Below are 15,910 nucleotides of genomic sequence, written 5' to 3'. Positions count from 1 at the left end.
TAAGTGCCTGAACATCCACCGCCCGCGTACAAGCTCACAAGGTTGCCATAACACTTCCTAGGCTACCTAAACCCTAGAAGTAGGAACAGCTTATCCACATGCACACAGGGTTAGATGTGCACGTGACATTGTATTCTTTTGACATCACACAATACTTATATCAGCATTCATGATGGAAACATTTTCTCTTCCATTGTTTTTGTAAAGATTTTATTCACTGGACAAGCCTACTTTTTAGTTGACTTGTTTCCTACTTCAGTTTTTGTAAGGTGCAACAGAAGTGAATGTTGAACTTTGCTCAAGATTAGTGCTCCGAACTGTGCTCAAGGGTTCCTTTTACTTACGGAAGGGAGAGCCTTCCGTTCCTTTAGTGAGAGAGTGCAATGGACACAAACAAAGTGGTGAACACTGTGAATGAAGATGCTGAGACTGAGAGATAGAGAGAGAAGAATACGACACCAGAATGTTGTCAAATCCTCCTCCGAAGGCGCCACTCTCTATGGCAAGATCAATCTACTTATGATTGCACAAATCTCTACAATGCTTGGACTTGCCGACGATGTCGACGATAATGAGGACGATGACGAGACAGGCTGAAATTTGAAAATGTTAAGGGCTGAAATCTGCAAATCTTTATCTGCTGAATTCTGACTCTATGTCGGTGACGATGTCGATGACGATGATACGACGACGACGTGCCGAAAAACACAGATGCTGAAATCTGCGTTTTCCAGGCTGAAACCGTAAACTTAGCTGGATCTGGCCATGCGGCGAGGATCTGCTACGGTAACGTGAGATCTGCGAGGTTCGGGACTTGTTCTGTTGTGTCTAAGTGCTGAAAACTGAAAACGCTGGTGCTTCTTGGGATTCCGTCGCAGTGAATCTGCAAAACGCTGAAGTGTTATGCTGATGCAAAAACGCTAAGGCTGAAAATCATCTCCTTGCAAAAACGCTAGGGCTTTTGTTGGTTGTGTTGTCGCCGGTTGCCTTGCAAATGCAAAACGCTAGGCTGATCTGTTGTTCTATTGTCGCCGGAATCTGCAAGTGCAAAAACGCTGGCTGATCTGGGTGCAAAAATGCTAGCTTGTTGTAGATGGTGCAAAACGCTAAGGTCCTGGTGGCGGTTTTGCTGAGAAGGTTGCCTGTTGAACAAAGGTGCTCCTGCTGCCTCTCCTGCCAAAAAGTGCTAGCGCTAGGTTTCTTATGTATTGGCTTAGTGAATTTGCCCTACCCAATTCCCAACAAAAGTCACTTAATTATAAGTGAAAAAATGTCAAAAATAGGGAAAATAGGTCTATGCACTGTAAAAATGCTCCTGATGGGTTCTAACTGAAAATCTGATGATCATGTTGTGTGCAACCAGAGGATATGCATCTAATCTAAGTGTCTGGACATGCACGGTCTGCGGACAGACTCACAAAAGTGTCAGATCACTTCCTATTCTAGACTCACTGAACTGAACTGAACCCATGTCGTGAAGTAGCTTGTCCACGTACACATAGGGTTAGATGTGCACGTGACAATATTCAACTTTCACCCTCACCTGGGCTCCCATGTCTCTTTCAAAAGGTACATTGCATATTTATTTTCTTCGTGGCATTCATGTTATTTTTCTTGCATGTATTACCCCGATAGATCTAATGTACAATTTCTCTCACACATCTTCTCTCTTTCATGACTACAGACACACAATATAGTTCTAATCAAGACCAGTGCCACTCTTACCATTTTTGAGAGGTATCAACAAGGAAGTATCTTTTATGTTAATCATAGGGACTTAGCCTTCTTAGTTCTGTAAGAACTCCCTATGAAGCAAACTTTACAACAAATCCAACTTAGCCTAAACCACTACTAGCCAGCTTACATGCCTAAGCTGGGTCTCTCTCTTAAGGTCTCCGTTTTTTTATGAGGCAGGCAGACCCTTTGCTCAATAAACGGCTGCTTACATATAAAAAGCAAGGGAACATTAAAAGAAATGGATAGGCTGCACACTCCCTCATTCTCCAAATATGCTAGCCTGGCCCTTGAGTCTTCCAAACAGTTAGCTCTTCAGGGGGACACTTCATGCTGGTATGCACAGATGACATCATGGTTTGAGATGCATGGCTTCACCATGGACGGGCTGCCCCCTTTCCAATACTCTCTTCACGCACCCTCGATATCTCTTACACAGGTGGAGATTACTAGTCTCATTCGTCAAGACCTGATCCAGCTAGATACCAGGAGGACATGGATGGAGCCGCAATAGGAGTTGGGCATGAAGATAAATTTCTATAGAGAGCATCTTCTCCACCTCACAGGAGATGGGTTTGTGATTTGACCCAGCTACATGGACACACATATGTCTCATGGTTTGCCGTGTGCCATTGGTCAGATACGCACATCCTCACATCAGCTGGAGATTGAGACAGTAGATTCAAGGGGATACCAGCAGACAGCAGGATATGCAGCTTATGCCAGCTAGAGCCAAAGACAGAGCTACATTACATATGTCATTGCACAGTGTACTATGAGTTATGGAGCCATTTCCACTGCTTATTCAGAGAGCGTTTCGGTCCTTTCTCTAGGGTCATGAGTTATGAGGATCAGAGATGTCTTGGGCTATAACTACTTGAGTTACACAGATATAGAGATACTTTACTGGGGGGAGCTAGAAAGAGACAGTCCCAGAGACAGATTACAGATTTCTTTTCACTAGATATGGGACAGCCAGAGGAGCAGCCATCACTGTAGAGCTCAGCCCACACTCATTCGACCACTACCGGCACTCTCATCAACCGAGCACTGGAGCTACGGAGATCCAGACGGCCACGATTGAAGAGAGAGGGCTACACACCATCGACGGAGACTACAATAGAGGATCAAGCCATACTCTCTTGACATCCAGAGTGCAGATGAGGATGGATTCTAGTAGTAGTATCTTTGTTCTAGTTCTTTGTACCCAGACATGGTATGAGATTCACTATTTTGTAACAGATTGGTCTCATAGGTCATTTTGGCCTTTTGAAGACGTTAATATAACATTTCACTTCATTTTGTTTCTCCAGAACTTTGCACATCCCATTTGAATTGGATAAAATCTTTTGTTTAATTTCTTCCACTATGATCGACACTCGGTTTGAATGATTATATCTAGTCATCTACTCATGCTTGGTTTCGGACTTTCAATGTGTCAAGTATCCTTTTAGTAGCTCTCAAGGACTGATGTGTTGAGGGGTAATTAAATTCCACATGTTAGTGACTCAGAGCACATACTCAAATATTTATTGTGAGAATACTTGTGAATGAGGACGAGACTTACCCCAAGAAAATTGTGTTCAGGACATTCATTTCCTGCAGATACAAACAGGATAAATTAGATAATATCAGTTTGTATGTTTATGGGCCGTTAAGTAGAACCAAGCACGTTAAAACTCCATAGCCAATATGAAAATAATTCTTGGTTCCACGCAAACATAAATTGTCTTCTTTGAAAACAATTCTTAGGAACAAGAAGCAATGGTATTTTATTGATCCATATGACAAGCAAATAGTGCTAGATTAAGATGAGACAACAAATACCTCAACAAGCATATTTGTCCCATCTACAACAACTCTGTCTCCCACATCAAAAGGATGTGTAACAAACAGAAAGATGAGGGATTCAAACGTGGTTCTTGCAGAATTGCCAAACACGAACACCGATGGAAGAAACACCGAAGAGAAAAACACTAGAAGTTTCGATGTTTCCACTCCAAAGATAAGAAAGAAAACAATAAAGAGAGTCAATACCAGCACCTGCAAGTTCAAATGTTTTTTTACACAGTAAGTCTTTGTTATGGCTGCACAATAGTTCCATGAGAGAAAAGTGAACAGTGAAACAAGTACATGTTTAGCTTACAAACAGATTGGTATCATCACATGTCTTACAATATTCAGAACTTTATGTAGCTTTGCAACCACAGTCCTGTTGTCATTCAATGTTAACGCAAGGGCACGTCGCTCTTTATACACTCCAACGACCCATTTGGTGAGTGACTTTTTTGTTATTTCACCAGATTCGGTAACTTCAAACAGGGAAAAAGCCCTTAGTGCTTGTTCCTCATGTAGGAAGTACAGAAAATCTTTCATCATAAGGGTTTTTTGACCAGGTCTGGCCATGTTATAAAAGATCTGAAAAGAAACATATGCTCACATCACTACTTGCGACAAATCAGTCAGCTTTTGAATTGAACATGTCTTTTGGGTTTTCATCTTAATTTGCCTGTTTACTAAAGAATTTGTCTAGTTTGATTCTATCTCATGGGAAACGAGAACATCCAATGGAAAAAACTTGCATCACAGGTGCGTAACTATTGGGTTTGATACAAAAAGCTGGAAGTTTTTTATTCACATCGATGAAAAGATTAATTTGTGCAGTCAACTACGTCTACATTGTCTCATCCACTGATCTCCACTGTGTGCCTCCTCCTCTTCTGCAGCTCGTCTTCACCCTCACTCCCAAATCCCACTCCGTCCTTGATTTAAGCTATTAGTTTCAAAGCATGTTGCTTCTGCATCCGCTGATCCCCAACCCTGCCCATCCTCCTCTTCTGCAGGTCCTCGATATAATGTGCGCTAGTAAAGCTCAGAAATAATTTGAATGCACATTGGAAAGTTGTGCTGGTAGGCGAGCATCCAGTTTGAGCATTTGGTCTAGAGTCCACCCTGCTATGTAATGAGCAGATAAGTTTGTCAATTTATGATACATTGTGGATTCTTGTGCATTCGGTCTAGAGTCCACCCTTCTATTTAATGAGTGGATAGGTTTGTCAAATTATGATACATTGTGAATTCTTGTGCAGAAGAGCTTCAGTCATGAAACAAGAGGTGAAACATGCACTGATGATGCATATAATATTGGACATATCGGAGCCAAAACCTATATCAAGTCTACACTAGAAGACCAGCTAGGGTGATCAAAGGCTTTCTCCAAACCGACGTGAAACATCGCGACTTACTGATTGGTTGCTTTAGCATAATCAATGGGCAGCTGAACATTAAACAAGTTGCGCCCTTTTATAATAACCCATTACGTGGTAGGTACTAGGAATGACTTGTGACAAACACCGGTGCAAGCAATTAGCAATGATTCTCATGAAGATCTTTAAATTCCTCCCATTAGAAAATAGGCGGCCATTGTTTAAATTTGCATGGAGAAGGAACCTTGGGCAACAAGATAATAAGCCCAATCTTCCAAGAGATGGGCGTGTGCCAAAAGCTCAAACATGCTAACAAAGTGTTTTAAGTGGTTGCTTCAAAGAAACAGCATACTAAGAAAACAATCCATTACAATTCCATTGGGGGAAAGCATGAATGGGTGGTACACTTTTATGGGTTGAAATCTGTTTTTCAATAGCTATATTTTCAAAAGTCGGGTCTAGTAATTTTTTTGCAAATCAATTCTAAATCTTACGCCCAGTATAGATTTAGATCCTCCTTTTGAAGAGCTATTAAGTGATATATAACATGCCCCATATTTTTTCATTTTGATCAAACAATAGCTATGTCTCGGACTGTAGCGGAGATAATGTGTCGTGCGCTCTGTAGTCGGTGCTCCTCAGTGCAATGTGCGTGATATCTCACTCCACAGAATGAAAACACAGAAGACAAAGAAGAACAGAGCAACAACAGTATGACTCAGCAGGTCATGAACAGCACGAACATCAACAAACTCAAAGAAACCGATATAGACTCTGGCAAGGCAGCACACTCAGCTCCAATCTAGATCTCATAGGTACAGTGGGGGTGTCGAGGCTCAACTGTACAGGGATGGTGCAGACGTGCTGTGTACAACTCTGATGAGAGACTCTAGATGACTGACCACACAAAAGTAGATGATGATGCGTACTCGACGACTGGAACCAACCACTCATATGTATCTCCCAAGAGCCACCAACAACTAGCAGATATCCAATCTAGCTAAGCCTATCTCCTAAGTGAGGTGGTGGTGATCTAGCCACGGTGTCCAATGGACCACCATCCGTAACACTTGCCACGTGTCATAGCCCAGGCAAGAGTCAGCCCAATGTGAACTCAAGCCCAACTGCAACTAACTGCTTGTCCCAGGACCCATGCCAATGACATTGTAGCCCTGCTACAGCCCGCCACAAGACCACTCACCGTCCCGGTGAGATAAAACAGTTAGACTAGAGAGAACAGTGAAACAACAAAAAAAACACAGTACACCACTAAAGAAGGTGATGTTTGGAGAAGATTTTGAGTCGCTAGGAGGAAGTACCGATGAAGCAATGCCGATATTTGCAAGATATACGGAAGAAGTAATGACCCCGGCTCAATGAGATAGGTTGACAAAAAGTAGAAACTAGAGACTGAACAATTCGTGCACATCACTGATTCTCGCAGAAAATTCATTCGGGGCTTCTGTGTATACACGGTCTTCACTCGAGAGGGGAGTAGGTAGGGGAGGGGTGAGGGGGTTGGGCTAGATATGGGCGAGTGAGAGAGGGTAGGGGCGAGTAGGCTTGGGTAGGAAGTGGGTAGGGGCGAGTAGGGGGCTGGGTAGGGGCGAGGGAGAGAGGGGGTGGGTAGGGGCGAGTAGGGGGTGGGTAGGGACGAGTAGGAATTGGATAGGGGCGAAGGAGAGAGGGGGTGGATAGGGGTGAGTAGGCTTGGGTAGGAAGTGGGTAGGGGCAAGTAGGGGGCTGGGTAGGGGCGAGGGAGAGAGGGGGTGGGTAGGGGCGAGTAAGGTAGACAAGTTGTCAAGAGGATTTTTCGCTACTTCAATGGCACTTCACATCTTAACTTGTTTTAACTTTTATCCCAAGGGGGGATCATTGCCGCCAGATTTACATGCTTTTTCGGCCTCAGATTGAGCTGGTTGTTATGACACGCGAGTGTCCACAAGTGATTTTTGTTTCATGCTCGGCAGTTCATGCATATCATGGGTGAGCAAGAAGCAACCTACTGTGGCCACTTCCAGTTGTGAGGCTGAGTACAGGGCAATCTTCACAGCTACGATTCAGTGTGTATGGCTCAGACGCTTTATGGCTGACTTGGTTGTTGGATAGGACACTACCGACATCATCTACCCTGACAGTTAGAGCGCATTGGCAGTTGCGAGAAACCCAGTTTTCCATGCACTACCACCATGTCAAAGAGAGATTCTCAACAGGAGCAATCAGCTTGGCTTATGTGCCGACACAAGACAACCTTAGGCATTGCCTCGTGAGAAGTTCGAAACTTTCCGCAAAGCTTTGGGCTTACTCCCCTTTGTGGATTGATCATGCCCTTAGGGCATGGCACTTCCCTTTGCACTAAGTGTCATCTCTCATTCACCGCATCACTCTTAGAGGGGATTTGTGACCATATATATGTGGTAGTGACGTGTGTGAACACACTTAGGACCGTCGGGGCATTTTTTTCCCTCACTAGGAGGTCTTTTTCCCCGTGCATTGTATGTATGCCCATCATTCTAGGGCTAACTTATCTTTCATTTGTGCACTAAGCAATACGCTCTCTTTTGTTTCCCGTAAGCTTGTTCATCTTCTCCAAGCTGTGTGTGTTTGAAACCCCTATAACTCTATTTCCAACAGTTAGTTTTGATGAAGATTTGAGGAAAGAAAGCAAGTTACCACTATGGGAGTATATGAGCTCTTCAGAGTTTGTATGCGGTTTGGCATATTGTATTGGATTGTACCTACAGGTTTGAACTTGGCAGATGCAGAGAGGTGGCGGACATTTGGTTTTATCTCAAGGAGTTCGCTTGAGAAGCTAGGTTCTTTTTGGACCCCGACAACTTCTTTAGCAAACATGATTCTCAAGTGACGATCTTTCAAGTCTTCCTATTCTTAGCAGTCCGAATTTATTGATGGTGTGATTCTCTTTGGGTCTCGAGTTCTTTGAGATTCAAGTTTTGCTATTCCGTTACAGATGAAGCAGTTTTATTCCAGGTTGTCTCAGATTTCTTTCAGGTGGTACTTGTTCTCTTTTCCTGGGATTGAGCAGGAGGGGGGTGTTAGGTGTAGCGGAATGAATGTTGAACTTTGCTCAAGATGAGTGCTCCGAACTGTGCTCAAGGTTCCTTTTGTTCTTATAGAAGGGAGAGCCTTCCGTTCTTAATGAGAGAGTGCAATGGTCACAAACAAAGTGAATGTACACTGTGGGTAAAAGTGTATGAGACTGAGAGATAGAGAGAGAATACGACACCAGAGACGTAAAACCCTCCTCCGAAGGCCCCACTCTCTATGGCGAGAGCGGTCTACTATTGATTGCACAAATCTCTACAATGCTTGGACTTGCCGACGATGTCGATGACGATGAGGACGACGAGACCTGCTGAAATCTGAGACTGCTAAGGGCTGAAATTTGCAAATCTTTATCTGCTGAATTCTGACTTTATGTCGATGGCGACGACGCGACGATGACGCGCTGAAAAAGCAGATGCTGAAATCTGCGTTTTCCGGGCTAAAACTATAAACCTTGCGGAAACTGACCGTGCGGCGAGGAACTGCTACGGGAAGGTGAGATCTGCGAAGTTCGGGACTTGATCTGCGGTGTCTAAGGGCTGAAAACTGAAAATGATGATGGTTCTTGAGGTTCTATCCCGGAGTATCTGCAAAACGCTACGGTATGATGCAGATGCAAAAACACTAGGGCTGAAAATCTGCTACTGTCACCGGTTGTCTTGCTAGGAAAAACGCTAGGCTGATCTGCTGTTGCTAGGTCGCTTCAATGCAAAAACACTTGACTTTTTTTGCTGAAAACGCTAGGTACTGGATGCAGAAAACGCTAGGCTGGCCGCTCCAAAAACGCTAGGTCTCCTGGGGGGTTCTGTTGAGAAGGTTCCTGTTGAGCGTGTGCTCCTGCTGCCTCTTCTGCCAATTAGTGCTAGCCCAGGTTTACTTGTATACAAACTTACTCAATTTGCCCTACCTACTTTCCAACAAAAGTCACTTAAAAATAATAAGTGAAAAATGTCAAAAATAGGGAAAATAGGCTAAATGCACTAAAAAATTCCCCTGTAGGATTTTGATGGATTCTGATGGGAATGCTTATGATCATGTTGTGTGCAACCAGAGGATATGCATCTACACTAAGTGTCTGGACATACACGGTCTGCGCGAACAGACTCACAAAAGCCCTAGAACACTTGCTAATCTAGACTGAGTGGACTGACTAAACCCTTGTCGTGCTGTAGCTTGTCCATGGACACATAGAGTTGGATGTGTCACGTGACATCCCCTCGTTTTCAAAGTGAGGTACTGATACCGAACTGTATGGCCAATAGCATCCGGAATCCTGGAAGGGACTCTTCGCTGGCCCACTCTAATGTGTGGGTCGTGCGGTACTTGAACTTCATAAAGGTCCGCAACGCTTGTTTCTTTGGGCCGCACCGAAAGCGACACAAAGTCTTTTGTGGCTCCTTCAATGCTTCAACTTCGTCTAGAGTCATACTTCGTTCTTCTTCAAGAATCTCCATGTGGCTGAAAATTCCTGAAACCATTTCCAATACAAAACCATGAACATACCTATTCCATGTAAAGTGAGTGGAAAAAATCTTGTCTTCCTAAAAGACTGTGCATGCAATGTAGATGAACAAAGAGACGGAGTGCCAAACTGTTCACCACACACACGCAAACAATGAGATCGCATCTTTCTCTTATGATCTAAAGCAATTAACTGTGGCCATTCACAACGGAAATGCCCATGATTGGTGCTCATACTTTCATGTGCTCTTTCTACAAATGTGTCATGCCAAGGAAGAGACAAGGAATGTGACTTCCTTGAATGCATACTTTTCAGCTTTTCATGAGAAATCCGCATACATTCGTGCTCATTCATGGGCGAATCATGCTCAACGTACAAGATGGCATGCCTAGGAAAAGGGATCCCATAAAGACCCTGACTAAAATACAGGAAACGATCACGAATGAAACACTCACCAAATGCGTGCTGACTAATCATTTGAACACATAGTACTTCCTGGGGGGGTTATGTGGACCTAGGCTCGAGAGCCAAGATCAGTTCTTCGTGTTTGATCGAATCTTCTTATGGGGGTTCTGTGGACCTCGACTCGAGAGCCAAGATCGGTTCTTCCTGATTGATCGAATCTGCAATGAGGTTAGCTTCACCAGAGAAAGTATCAACTAACCCAACATCCTTGTGAACAATCACATCGTGATCATACAAATTATCATGCTCGTGAGAAATCACATCCTGATCATCATGCAAATCATCATGCTTATGAGAAATCACATCTTGATCATCATGCAAATCCTGTGTGTCATGCTTGGGAGAAGAAGAGACTAAGAGAGTCTCCTTTTACCGAATCTCTTCAATCTTCACCTGCACATTAGAAATGAGAGAGGAAGAATGAACAACGTTCTTGCGATCAAATTCTGTTTTTCTTTCTGCGTACGAACAAATTCTTTGGCCTGCAAGCGTAATTGCTCGCGCTCACGCTCCATGGTTGCCATTCTTGCTTCGTGCCACGTTGTCATCATGTCCATCATCGTCTTGATCATTGCCTCCACAGGATTTGGTACACTTTGTGGTGTAAATGGCGAAGGGGGAGGGTCGAAAAAATCTCTTGGTGGGGAAAATTCTTTATCACCTCTCTCATGCTCATCACCTGTATGCGAAGTATCCATTCCACTTCCGGTGATGACCATGCACTATGGTCTTTGGTTCTTAAGTTCACGAGGAACTTGGGTTCTTGAGGGTCTTGAGTTCTTGGGTTCTTGAGGGTCTTGAGATTCTTGAGGTTCTTGAGGGTCTTGAGGTTCTTCTTTTGCTTACAATCTGTGTTAGAGAAGGATCTTCTCTTCACCCGAGTTCTACTCTTTCCCACGGGCGCACCCCTTGGTGGCCTTGCGCTCACACCAAGGTTGCTTTTTCCCACCTCACGTCGATTGGCCGGCCGCTGAGTGCACGGTCCGCTCTCAATGAGTGAAAAGAGACACAAGGGGAGACTGGACAACCCTTCTTTCTTGGGATTCCTGTCACTCTTCAAAAACACGATTAGGAATCGACACGCCTAAGCGAACTTGGGTCCGTGCGACCTCAACAAGCAAAAAAAATTATGTGGTTCTTGTGGTTCTTTCCTTGAGTGATAAAGAACACTGCCAAAGCTCTGATACCAATGTTAGGTGCAACGGAATGAATGAACTTTGCTCAAGATGAGTACTCCGAACTGTGCTCAACGTTCCTTTTGTTCTTATGGAAGGGAGAGCCTTCTGTTCTTAATGAGAGAGTGCAATGGACACAAACAAAGTAAATGGACACTGTGCGTAAAAGTGTATGAGACTGAGAGATACAGAGAGAATACGACACTAGAGACGTTGTAAAACCCTCCTCCGAAGGCCCCACTCTCTATGGCAAGAGCGGTCTACTATTGATTGCACAAATCTCTACAATGCTTGGACTTGCCGACGATGTCGACAACGATGAGGACGAACACGACACAGGCTGAAATCTGAGACTGCTAAGGGCTGAAATCTGTAAATCTTTATCTGTTGAATTCTGACTTTATGTCGATGACGATGCCGATGGCGACGATGTGACGACAACGCGCTGAAACGCAGATGCTGAAATCTGCATTTTCCGGGCTGAAACTATAAACCTTGCGGAAATTGACCGTGCGGGGAGGAATTGCTGCGGGAAGGTGAGATCTGCGAGGTTCGGGACTTGATCTGCGGTGTCTAAGGGCTGAAAACTGAAAACGCTGATGGTTCTTGAGGTTCTGTCGCGGAGAATCTGCAAAACGCTAGGGAGTGATGCAGATGCAAAAACACTAGGGCTGAAAATCTGCTACTGTCGCCAATTGTCTTGCTAGACAAAACGCTAGGCTAATCTGCTGCTGCCAGGTCGCTTCAATGCAAAAACACTGGACTTGTTTTGCCGAAAACGCTAGGTACTGGATGCAAAAAACGCCAGGTTGGCTGCTCCAAAAACGCTAGGTCTCTTGGGGGTTTTGTTGAGATGGTGCCTGTTGAGTGTGTGCTCCTGCTGCCTCTTCTGCCAATTAGTGCTAGCTTAGGTTTGCTTATATACAAACTTACTCAATTTGCTCTACCTACTTTCCAACAAAAGTCACTTAAAAATAATAAGTGAAAAATGTCAAAAATAGGGAAAATAGGCTAAATGCACTGAAAAATTCCCCTAAAGGATCTTGATGGATTCTGATGGGAATGCTTATGATCATGTTGTGTGCAACCAGAGGATATGAATCTACACTAAGTGTCTGGGCATGCACGGTCTGCGAACAGACTCACAGAAGTGCCTGAACACTTGCTAATCTAGACTGACTGGACTCACAGAACCCTTGTCTCAATGTAGCTTGTCCACGGACACATAGGGTTGGATGTGTCACGTGACAAGGGGCTTCCTATCGTGGGGGAGAGTTCTCAGCTTTAGGTCTAGAGCTTTTGGTGACAATGTTTGCTCTGTTCCAACGTGGGATTGAGTAAGTTGTTACCTCATAGCGTACTTTGAGTATACTTTCTCTTTCAGAGAGAGCTTCTAGGTTATGATCTTCAGTCAACTACCAGTGCTCCGTTCGGCGGAGTACCATGCACGGTGTCTTCTAACCCTTAGTTTCCTTACCCATTTCTTACGACTTTGGATAGGGTGCTTCAGCCCACAAACCAATTAGTATCTTGGTGGATGTTCTTCTCTAGCCATTTCGGTGGTTGCTTTGTCTTTCAGATTCGTGGTGTGACGGTTGCTCTTCTTAATGCATCCGAGCACTATTTCCTATGCTTTGTCTTCAAGATTGATCCCTGGAGGCTGTACCATTCAGGACACACCTACTTCCCTTATAATTAGACTAATGTTCTTTCATACAGGTGGATAGTGGTCCTTCTCGGAGTAGGAACTAGTTACAGTTAGCCGGAATTCTTTACAGTGGGGAGACGATCTTCTTGGTTCTTCGGATTCACCTACCTCGGGTGATCCAGTTACACAGGTAGAGACTTTGGAGAGTTAAGATAGTTATTCATGGTTCGGGTGTTCTTCCTTCAGAGGGAGATATGGAGCCAGCTTGAGAATCAGTTTCCGCGGACTACTTTCTTTTAGTACCAGTGGTTCCATGTGCAACGGACAAGATTGATGGTCTATTTGGTGGATTTCTATAGCACCTTGTTCTTCTCTTGCAGAGATTGAGTGCAAGGTCTATTAATCTTGCCGTGTTAGCTGCAGTCTCACTATGAGAGAGAGAGAGAGAGAGAGAGAGAGAGAGAGAGAGAAGAAGAAGAAGAAGAAGAAGAAGAGAATTTTTACGTCGTAGGAAACTATCCCAAGAGACCTTAAATGTAAGGTGCAGCGGAAGTGAATGTTGAACTTTGCTAAAGATGAGTGCTCCGGACTGTGCTCAAGGGTTCCTTTTACTTACGGAAGGGAGAGCCTTCCGTTCCTTTAGTGAAAGAGTGCAAATGATCACAAACAAAGTGGGTAAACACTGTGAATGAAGGTGATGAGACTGAGAGAGAGAGAGAGAGAGAGAGAGAGAGAGAGAGAGAGAGAGAGAAATACAACACCAAAATGTTGTCAAACCGTCTTCCAAGGGCCCCAGTCTCTATGGCGAGAGAAGTCTATGCTATTGATTGCACAATCCATGTACAATGGTCTAAACGCAACGGACTTGCCGACGATGATGACGACGATGAGACATGCTAAAAACTGAAAACGCTAGGGGCTGAAATCTACAAATCTTGTATCTGTTGAATTCGGACTCTAAGTCGGTGACGACGGCAATGATGACCACGCGACGACGATGCGTTGAAAACACAGATGCTGAAATCTATGAATAGCGGGCTGAATCTGCACACGCTAGTTGATCTGACGTGCGGCAAGGATCAACTGCAGGAAGGTGAGATCTGCGAGGTGCGATGCCGGGTCTAAGTGCTGAAAATGCAAAACACTGATGCTCTATGCTGATTTGTCTCCGGGAATCTGCAAAACTGTAAGGTGCAGCGGAAGTGAATGTTGAACTTTGCTCAAGATGAGTGCTCTGAACTATGCTCAAGGTTCCTTTTACTTACGGAAGGGAGAGCCTTCCATTCCTTTAGTGAGAGAGTCTAAATGATCACAAACAAAGTGGTAAACACTGAATGAAGGTGCTGAGACTGAGAGATAGAGAGAGAAGAATACGACACCAGAATGTTCTCAAACCCTCCTCCGAAGGCCCCACTCTCTATGGCCAGAGCGGTCTACTATTGATTGCACAAATCTCTACAATGCAATGGACTTGCCAACGATGTCGACGACGATGAGGACGGCAACGAGACGGGCTGAATACTGAAAACGCTAATGGCTGAAATCTGCAAATCTTGTATCAGCTGAATTCTAACTCTATGTCGATGAGACGACGATGACGACGATGCGACGACGACGCGCTGAAAACGCAAATGCTGAAATCTGCGAATAGCGGGCTGAATCTGCAAAGCTTGCCGATCTAACCGTGCGGCGAGGATCTGCTGCGGGAAGGTGAGATCTGTGAGGTTTGGGGACTATTCTGAGGATGCTGACTGCTGAAAACTAAAAACGCTACTGCTAGGGCTGAATCTGTCGTCGGGAATCTGCAAAACGCTGAGGTAAGTCTGCAATGCAAAAACACTTGGCTGATCTGATTCTTGATGCAAAAACGCTAGGGAGTCTACAAAGATCTGCTGTTGCCAGGGCTGATCTGCACTGCAAAACGCCAGGGCTGAATCTTGATGAAAAATGCTAGGCTGGTCTTTGGTCTATTGGCTGGAAAACACTAGGTTGGCCTACCAAGGAGTCTTGCTGAGAAGGTGCTCTGTTGGACACTTGGTCCCTGCTGTCTCTTCTGTCAGAAAGTGCTAGCGCTAGCTTTTCTTATATATTGTCTTAGCCAAATTGCCCTACCCAGTTTCCCAACAAAGTCACTTATTAATAATAATTGAAAATGGCTTAAAAAGAAAAATAGGTATGTGCACTGTAAAAATGCTCCTGATGGGTTCTGATGGTAATCTGATGATCATGCTCTGTGCAACCAAAGGATATGCATCTACTCTATGTGCCTGGACATGCACGGTCTGCGAACAGACTCACAAAAGTGCCAAAACACTTCCTAAGCTAGTTGAACTGAATTGAACCCTAGTCATGAAGTAGCTTATCCACGTACACATAGGGTTAGATGTGCACGTGACATCCCCTCTTTTTCAAAGTGAGGTACTGGTACCGAATTGTATGGCGTCGAGGGAGATTGCCAACAACGTCTGGAAGAATCCTAGGAAGGACACTTCTCCAGTCCACTTTAATGTGTGGGTCGTGCGATACTTGAACTTCATAAAGGTTTGCAACGCTTGCTTCTCTGGGCCATGCCGAAAGCGACACAAAGTCATATGTGGCTCCTTCAATGCTTCAACTTCGTCTATAGTCATGCGTCTACCTTCTTCAAGAATCTCCGAGGATGAAAATTCTTGAAACCACTTCCAACACAAAAACATGAATATACCCATTCCATGTAAAGTGACTGGAAAATTTATAATCATCGTTAAAGACTGTGCATGCAATGTAGATGAACAAAGAGACGGAGTGCCAAACCGTTCATAAAACACATGCAAAAATTGGAATCGAAACTTGTCTTTCTGATCTAAATCTATCAACTGTGGCAAATCACAATGAAAATGCCGATGCTTGATGCTCAATCCTTCTTGTGCTCTTTCAGATACTGTGTCATGTCAAAGAAGAGACATGGAATGTGAATTCCTTGAATGCAAACATTTCATCTTTTCATGAGTAATCCGCATACATCCGTGCTCATTCATGAGTGAATCATGTTCATCGTACAATATGGCATGCCTGTAAAAAGGGATCACATAACGACAGCGACTAAAATACAGGAAAGCATCACGAATGAAACACTCGAACAATGCGTGCTGACTAATCATTCGAACACATAATA

The 15,910-nt window shown here is 44.2% G+C and overlaps 1 protein-coding gene across 7 annotated transcripts in view; it reads right to left on the bottom strand.

Moving 5' to 3' along the window:
- LOC147460531 (mechanosensitive ion channel protein 6-like) overlaps positions 1-15,910 on the bottom strand; it is a 150,159-nt gene that overhangs the window by 79,828 nt on the left and 54,421 nt on the right. For 5 of the 7 annotated variants that reach the window (XR_015187449.1, XR_015187448.1, XR_015187447.1 and 2 more), the window contains exons 5-7: positions 3,910-4,152; positions 3,562-3,777; positions 3,302-3,333 (exon numbers count right to left, since the gene is read on the bottom strand). Coding sequence is in view for 2 of the 7 variants with exons in the window: in XM_086507897.1 (XP_086364023.1) it covers positions 3,302-3,333; positions 3,562-3,777; positions 3,910-4,152 (491 nt within the window). In the remaining 5 variants the exon portion in view is untranslated. The remainder of the gene's footprint in view (positions 1-3,301; positions 3,334-3,561; positions 3,778-3,909; positions 4,153-15,910) is intronic. The other 2 variants (XR_015187450.1, XR_015187451.1) reach the window with 2 other exon arrangements.

This window comes from Adiantum capillus-veneris, chromosome 3 (genome assembly GCF_014529385.1).
Source record: "Adiantum capillus-veneris isolate H3 chromosome 3, ASM1452938v2, whole genome shotgun sequence".
Taxonomy (NCBI): Eukaryota; Viridiplantae; Streptophyta; class Polypodiopsida; order Polypodiales; family Pteridaceae; genus Adiantum; species Adiantum capillus-veneris.
The sequence above is the reverse complement of the archived record's forward strand: the minus strand, read 5'-3'. Positions and strand labels throughout refer to the sequence as shown.